Below are 8,643 nucleotides of genomic sequence, written 5' to 3' on the forward strand. Positions count from 1 at the left end.
GGGGGGGGAGTAACATCTTGGCCAGGTAAATCTTCGGAGAGCAGGCAGTTTTATACTGTACTTGTTGGCTGAGGGGTTCAAGAACAATTGGGGAAGCAGATCAAATGACTTAGCACCCACTCTGTGCCAGGAACCGTCCCAGAAAACCACTGGGATGGATGTTTTACTTATTCAGCTAAAACATAGTTACTCTAAGCCTACTATGTGTTAGGTGCTGGGAGAGAACAGTGGACAAGACAAGGTCCTTGCTTACCTGGGACTTAGATTCTAGTTCAGAAGTCAATCTGCACATAAACCTGAAGCGTTTTATTTGTGCCTTTTCTTCATTTTTATATGTGAGATCTCAGGGTCAGTCCTGGAATAAATGGCAGAATCTCAACCCTGTTGGGATCCAAACCTGGTACATATCCTGTGACATAGCCCAACAGCTCCCAGGAAGGTGAAGAGTACGGTTCACTCTAACCAAGGGTGTCCCTTCAAAACCTGGCGTTTCTTCCCACTGCTGCTCTTGCCTAGATATGCTACCTCCACCGTCCACTCTGGTCCACTGATCACCCTGACATATGTATTCTATGGGGCCAGCACCCACTTCCATCCTCCAGCTGCCTCTGTCTTTTGAAGACATTTAGAGCTGCTGGGGGTCCTGCCATCTGCGGAAGGAGTAGGTGAAAGAATGTGAGCTTTGGAGTCAGACAGGTCTAGGTTCAAATTCCAGTTTTCCACTTCTAGCTATGTTGCCAAGGACAAATCATTAAGCCTCTCTGAGCCCAAGTTGCCTCATCTCTAAAATGAAGATGGCCATATTAAAATGGCTAAGGGTATCCATTGAGCCACTGTGTAAGAATTGTGAAGTATTGTTTCCGTTTGAAGCATGGATATTATTGCCCCTCCTTGGTCAGCCTGGGACTTCCTGGCAGTGCAATTAGCAGGCCTGGTGGGACATGTCCTTCTTGGGGGCAGTTCCTTCTGACCCAGCCTAGAAGCCAGCGAGACCTATAGCCTTCTGGGTAGACCAGGGTTTCATTTCACATTTTTCCAAGTTCTAAGATTATCTTAAATTGCTGTTGTCTTGCAGTTTATGACTCACAATGGGAACCTCCGCGTGAAGGCCAAGTTCGAAGCCAGAGTCCCAGCTTTCTACTACGTCCCCCAAGCCAATGACTGCCTGTAAGTGGGCAATTCTTTAGGGGCTGGCTGAGAGGTTTCCTGGGTCCCATCCCCCAAACCTCTACCCCATCTCAGATGCCTTTGTCTGTGGCAATCTCTCCTGTGGACCAGGTCAGCAGGTAGATCCAGGAGTGCATCTGATACCATCACAAATGAATCCTGATTTAAACTAGGCATGATGGCACCTGCCTATACCTCAGCTACTCAGGAGGCCAAGGCAGGAGGATTGCAAGTTTGAGGCAATTGAAAGTTTGGCCAGCTTAGTGAGATCCTGTCTCAAAAAAAAATAATAAAAAGGGCTGAGAATGTAGCTCAGTGATAGTACACCTGAATTTAATCCTCAGTACTGAAAAAAAAAAAATAAAACCTTAAGGCTTAAGCCTCTTTCTACCTCTGTTGTTTGGTATGTCATTTCCCTCTTTGGGCCTCAGTTTCCATTGCTGTGAGATGGGGAATTTTCTGAACTGTCTATCACTCTGCCACCTATGTTCTGAGAGCCTACAGGTGGTAGAGGAGAGATGTGGGTATTTTAATAGAAAAATGTGTTTCAGCTACTTTCTGTTGAGTGTTCTGTCTAGGACTATCCCACCTCAGCTCAGGTTGACTACAAAAACTTGCTTAAGCTGCAGATCCTTAAATAATAACTATAAAAGTGCTGGGCATAGTGGCGCATGCCTGTAATTCCAGCAGTTTGGGAGGCTGAGGCAGAAGGATAGTGAGTTCTAAACCAGCCACGGCAACATAGCGAGACCTTGTCTCAAAATAAAAATATAAAAAGGGATGGGGATGTGACTCAGGGGTTAAGTGCCCTTGGATTTAATCCTCAGTACCATAAATAAATAAATAACCATAAAAGAAATAACAGCTGTCAGGTGTGGTGGCACATGCCTGTAATCCCAGCTACTTGGGAGGCTGAGGCAGGAGAATCACAAGATCAAGGCCAACTTCAATAATTTAAATGAGACTCTGTCTCAAAATAAAATAAAAGGGACTAGGGAGTAAGTCAGTGGTAGAGTGCTTCTGGATTCATCTGACCAAAGGTTCTCTGTTTTTAGGGTGTTAAAGGAACAGTGGATTCGAGCTAAGTATGAGAGACAGGAGTTTATGGCTGATGGGAAAGCGGTCCCTCCCCCAGGTAAGGTAATTTTTGTATCTTGTGGAATCAGTGTTCTGATGAGCCCTACCAACAAAATGCCGACTATTAGGAGCAAAATCCATCCATGAGATGTCTGTTGCCCTGGCTTTGCCCACAGTATCCAAGGGGTGGATATCTGCACCTTGAAACAGCTAGAAAATCAGCAAGTGGGGTCTTGCAGTCTGAACAGCAGAGAAGCATCTAGGTCTCAGATCCTTGCAGGGCCACAGGTGTATGCAGAATCTTAGCAAGAATTGTAGGACGATTTCCACACCGGGCAGGCCCATTAAACAAGGCATGGCGCTCCTGGCTAATGCCATTCCTGGTGCAGCTCACAGCTTAGTGAGGAGCATGGGCTGCCTTTCAGCTTCCCTTTCTGCCATTGTAAGGGCACAGCCTCATTGGTGGCCATGAATCTATGGCAGTTTTTAGCCTACTGCCCTGAGTCCAAGCTGACAGTGACCCAGAGAGCAAAGAGTGGCAACTCTTGGAGAAACAGAGGCAGCTAACTTTAGCTACCAGGAGCACCAATTAGTCTTCATACCAGCAAGCACCTTGAGGCCACTCATTATTTCCAAAGTTTCATGAGGCTGATGGCCATGTGAAGTTGGGCCGGACCACATATATTTAGGCTTCTTCCAAAATCCTTCCAGTTTGTCAAGACATAGACTACTTAAGGTTTATTGTGTCTCCAAGTGAGACAGCCTGATACCATGGAGAGCCAAGAAAGCCAGGTTTTGCACGGGGTGGGAGTGGAGGGGTCTGACTGAGATGATAAGCCATAGCAAAGCTGGCCCCAGGCAAGACCCTTGCTCCCTGCAGCTGACATAGCCAGTTAGATTGGGGGTATCTAGGCCACAGGTGGAGGGTTCTTTCTGCCCCTGAAACTCTAAGAGGTTCCTGAGCCATTTGTGCATCCTAAGGTCATGGGCATTCACTTCTTCTCTCCCTGGTGGTCAAGGTAACCGAGAAGGAATCCTGTGGAAGCGGGGAAAGGACAATGCACAGTTTCTGAGAAGGAGATTTGTCCTGCTGGCAAGAGAAGGACTCCTGAAGTACTACACCAAGGAGGAGGTAGGAGGCCAGACGGGCCAGGGGCTTCCTCCCTCCTCACTAACCAGCCTTCTTGTTAATGGATGGGCTTGGTCTTGTGGATAATTTCAGATCCTGCGAGACACCACATTCTCCTCCTTTTCCTTGGTTAGGCAATTAATCCAATCCACTGAAAACACACTCTTTGTTCATATAGAATCAGCTTAAACTAGTTCAATTTTGGTTTGGGTTGGTTTTTGAAACAGGGTCTCACTATGATGCCCAGACTGGTTTTTCTTTTTCTTTTCTTTTCTTTTTTTTTTTTTTTTTTTGGTATCAGGAATTGAACTCAGGGGCGCCCTCACTTAATTGCTGAGGCTGGCTTTGAACTTGCAGTCCTCACTGCCTCAGCCTCCTGAGCTGCTGGGATTACAGGCGTATACCACCACACCTGATCCCAGGCTTGTCTTGAACTCCTGGGTTTAAGAAGTCCTCCTGCCTCAGCCTCTCAGGTAGTTAAGACTGCAGGTGTGTGCAACCATGTCATGCAACTGGTCCATGTTTAAGCCTCTGATGATCGCTTGATTTTATTTCATTTATCCATTCATTTAAATATTTATTGAGCACCTACTCTGTGGTAGGGACTGGGGATATAGCAATGAACTAAACAATTCCATAACTCTCATGGGACTTTTATTCTAGTGGAAAAAGACAGCAACCAACACATTGTATCCATGTGTATTAAGTGGCATATGGGTGATTGACTAGAGAATGGTCAGGAAAGGCCTCTCTGGTGATGGGTGAGCAGAGATCTGAATAAACATGAGGAATAAGTTATGTGGGGACGTGAGGAAGAGAAGGAGGGACAAGGGAGCACTATGTACAGAAGCCTTGAGCATATCATGGTGAGCATATACACCTTTGTGCCAATTAGAAAAAAAAAAATGGCCCCATTAGAGGGTGTGACCCAAAACCCTGGTCCCAGTAAGCAGAAACCTGGACTGCAGCTTTCACCCCACATTTTATGCCATGCAGAAACCCAGCCCTAGGCCACTGCCCTGGCCCTGTGTTGGGTATTAGGTGACCAAGTGACTGAGTAAGCAAGCAAAAGAATGGAGGGAGACAAAGTCACTTAATGGAGACTTTGTAGGCCACAGTAAGACGTGTGTCCATGTGCACAGACAGACACGGCTGGGAATCAAACCCGCAGATTTTTTTTTTTTTTATGGTGCTGGGAATTGAACCCAGGTTCTCCTGCATAAACCCAGAGATTTTTAAAGATCAGCTTTGCCGAAATATAATTTATAGACCATACAATTCAACCATTTAAAGTATACAAGCAATGACTTTTAGTATATTCAAAAGTTGTACAACTATTATTACAACCAGTTTGGGAACTTTTTCATAGTTTCAAAAAGAAGCCCTACACCCTTACCATCACTTCTCACTCCACCCCTACCTCTATTCCCAAGGGCAATCTCTAGGCTACTTTTTGTCTGTAGATTTGCCTATTCTGACATTTTATATTAACAGAATCCTGCATTATGTGCATACTTCTTAGCCTGATGTTTTTAAAGTTCATCCATGTTTTAGCATGTTAGTACTTCGTTTCTTTGTTTATTTTTTCTTGCTGAATAATATTTTACGGTATGTGTGACATTTAATTTTACTTATTTATTTGGTACTAGGGATTTAACCCCGGGGTGCCCTATCATTGAGCGACATTCCCAACCCTTTTTATTTTTTACTTTGAGACAGGGCCTCTCTAAAGTGCTGAGGCTGGCCTCAAACTTGAGATCTTCTTGCCTCAGCCTCCCAAGATGCTGGGATTTCAGGTGTGCACCATCTCTCCCAGCAGTATGACATTTTATTTACTCACTCATCAGTTGATGGGAATTTGAATTGTTTCCACTTTGGGGATATTATGAATAATGCTGCTAGAGATGTACAAGTTTTCAGGTGAATAGGTTTCCATTTTTCTTGGGTGTACTTAGGAATAGAATTGTTCTTGATCCACTTTGAGTTGAGTTTTGTGCAGGGTGAGAGATAAGGGTTCAGTTTCATTCTCCTACTTACGGATTTCCAGTTTTCCCAGAATCATTTGTTGAAGAGGTTATCTTTCTTCCAATGTAGGCTTTTGGCACCTTTGTCTTGTATGAGATAACTGTATTTATTTGGGTTTGTCTCTGTGTCTTCTATTCTGTTCCATTGTCTTAATATCTGTTTTGGTGCTAATACTATGCTGTTTCTGTAATATAGTAATATTTTAAAAAATATCTTTAGTTGGGCTGGGGATGTGGCTCAAGCGGTAGCGCACTCGCCTGGTATGCCTGCGGCCCGGGTTCGATCCTCAGCACCACATACAAACAAAGATGTATGTCCGCCGAAAACTAAAAAATAAATATTAAAAAAAAAAAAAAANAGAATTTTTTAATATTTATTTTTTAGTTTTCGGTGGACACAAAAAGTTTTGTTTCCTGATGTGTCTTGTCTGGTTTTGGTATTAGGATGATACCAGTTTCATAGAATGAGTTTGAAAAGGTTTCCTCCTTTCCTGTTTCTTGGAATAACTCAAGGAGGATTGGTGTTAGGTCTTTGAAGTTCTGGTAGAACTAGGCTGAGAATCTGTCTGGTCCTGGGCTTTTCTTTGTTGGTAGGCTTTTGATGGCATCCTCAATTTCAATTGCTTAAAATTGATCTGTTTAAATTTTCTATGTCCTCCTGATTCAGTTTGGGTAGGTCATATGTCTCTAGAAATTTGTCCATGTCTTCAAGATTTTCTAAGTTTCTAATTATCATCTGTATTCCAGTAGTGCCTGTGGTAATATTTCTTTTTTCATCATGAATTTTAGTAATTTGTGGGTTTTCCCCCTTATCTTGGTTAGCTTGGCTAAGGGTTTTTCAATTTTATTTATTTTTTCAAGGAACCAACTTTTGTTGATTTTTTTAATTGTTTTTTTTTTTGTTTGTTTGTTTCAATTTTGTTGATTTCAGCTCTGAATTTAATTATTTCCCATCTTCTACTACTTCTAGTGTTGATTTGTTCTTCTTTTTCTAGGGCTTTGAGATGTAATGTTAGGTTATTTCATTGGTGACTTTCTATTCTTTTTTTTTTTAAAGAAAGAGAGAGAGAGAGAGAGAGAGAGAGAGAGAGAGAGAATTTCAATATTTATTTTTCAGTTTTTGGCAGACACAACATCTTTGTTTGTATGTGGTGCTGAGGATCGAACCCGGGCCGCACGCATGCCAGGCGAGCGCGCTACCGCTTGAGCCACATCCCCAGCCCAAGTCTATTCTTTTTGATTGATGAGTTTAGGCTATTTATACTCAAGGTTATTATTGAGAAATGATTTTATTTCCTATCATTTTGATTTATTGCTGGTCTTAATTTGAATTAGTTTCTTCTTTGATTGACTATTATTCTGTGTAGTTCCTCACTTTGCTGGTTTTCAATTTTATTTTTTATTGCTTCTTCATGAAATATTTTATTGAATATGTTCTGGAGTGCAGGCTTTCTATTGTGAATTCTTTTAACTTTTGTTTATCATGGAAGGAAGGTCTTTATTTCATTGTCAATTCGGAAGCTTAATTTTGCTGGGTAGAGTTTTTGTGGTTGGAATCCATTTTCTTTCAGAGGTTGGTATATATTATTCCAAAACCTCCTAGCTTTGAGGGTCTGGGTTAAGAAATCAGCTGAAATCCAGATTGGTTTCCCTCTAAATGTGAACTATCATTTTCCTCTGGCAGTCTTTAAAATTCCACCCTTCTTCTGTATGCTAGGCATTTTCATAATAATGTGCCTTGGTATGGGTCTGTTGTAATTTTGTATATCTGGAATCCTGTTAGCCTCCTGTATTTTATTTTACATTTCATTCTTAAGGTTTTGGAAATCTTTTGATATTATTTCTTTGAAAAAATTGTGCCTTCCTTTTGTATCTCTGCACCTTCATCTATTCTGATAAATCTTATATTTGGTATTTTCATGTTATCCCATGTTTCTTAGAAGTTCTGTTCATGGTCTCTTTTTTTTTTAAGAGTATCAAATTATTTTATTACAAAATTTAACACCATTTACTGGTCATCCACTTTTCTAAAAATCACAAACACAAGAAAAGAACAAATTCATCTAAGGTTCACCAGCCCTGGGAAGATAGGAAAAAGCCCTGAACAGGGAACCTGCAAATATTTTCCTTATGCCTGATGTCTTAGCATCCTACTTCACTCTAGGCTTCCACTTTTTGTCACCTCTGACAAGGGGAGGAAACTGGCTAGAAGAATCACTGACAAGAAGGTCACAACCAACTTGAAGGCTATGTGATACTAAGGGCTTGTACATTCTAGTTTGTAACTCTGAAAAATGATATCAGATAAGCACTGTCAAAATACCTATTCCCGGGCTGGGATTGTGGCTCAGGTAGAGCACTCGCCTAGCACGGGCAAAGGCATTGTGTTGTGTCCATCTACACCTAAAATATAAATATTAAAAAAAACAGCAATGACTTTACTTATTTAAAAAAAAAAAAAACTATTCCCCACTAGCATTTACTGTCCTTATTCTCTGAATTACCTTTGGACTGGTTGTGTTATTTCATTTTAGCTTATGTTTATCCCAGAGCACAAACCCTTAAATCCATGTGCAGTCTCCATGTTCAAGTTTAGAATTGTTTCAGACAACCCCAGTGGCTCTATTGTTCATGCTCTATAGTATGTACTGGGTGTCATACCCTTGCACAAGCAGGTCAAGTGGCAGCCCAGTGCAGAGGGCACACAGGAACAACTTTCCCACTGCCAATCTTATTCCTGCTCTATCTGGACACTGCCCCACAGTTCAGGTAGATTTTTTTTATTTCAGTGGCCCCAACTGAATGAAGTCATATACTCATGGATCAGGAATCCAATTCTTCACCATTAATTAAATGGGGTTTTCAAACAGTGCCAGGAATATTCTTAGGAAATGTCCTGGGACTGGGCTGGTGGGTTCTTGATCTCTTGCTTGGGAGGGGACACTGGCACAGCTTATTTTTTTCTGGGCCACCAGGAACTCATGAATCATTTGAGCTGATATTAACCCTCTTTCAGAAAAGTAATCAGCAAAGATTTTATCCCATTCTATAGGTTCTCTCGTAACATTCTTAATTTTTTTTTCTGCACAGAAGCTTTCTAATTTGATGCCAATCGCTTTATTAATTCTTACCATTTTTTCTTGAGCAGCTTTAGAGGTCATATTGACAAAGTCATTGCTCATACCTATATGTTTTAGTGTTGTTGATCTTACGTTTCTTGTTTTTTTTTTTTTTTTTTTTTTTTTT

The 8,643-nt window shown here is 41.5% G+C and overlaps 1 protein-coding gene across 14 annotated transcripts in view; it reads left to right on the top strand.

The window, feature by feature from the left end:
* The first annotated feature begins 1,063 nt into the window (after positions 1-1,063).
* The window catches only part of Adap2 (ArfGAP with dual PH domains 2), a 22,437-nt gene continuing 14,857 nt past the window's right edge, over positions 1,064-8,643 (top strand). For 13 of the 14 annotated variants that reach the window (XR_007344238.1, XR_001505163.2, XM_048794689.1 and 10 more), the window contains exons 1-3: positions 1,071-1,167; positions 2,223-2,302; positions 3,264-3,376. Coding sequence is in view for 12 of the 14 variants with exons in the window: in XM_048794689.1 (XP_048650646.1) it covers positions 1,079-1,167; positions 2,223-2,302; positions 3,264-3,376 (282 nt within the window). In the remaining 2 variants the exon portion in view is untranslated. Of the gene's footprint in view, positions 1,168-2,222; positions 2,303-3,263; positions 3,377-8,643 lie in introns of all 14 variants that reach the window. The other variant, XM_015501173.2, reaches the window with a different exon arrangement.

This window comes from Marmota marmota, unplaced genomic scaffold (assembly GCF_001458135.2).
Source record: "Marmota marmota marmota unplaced genomic scaffold, marMar, whole genome shotgun sequence".
Taxonomy (NCBI): Eukaryota; Metazoa; Chordata; class Mammalia; order Rodentia; family Sciuridae; genus Marmota; species Marmota marmota.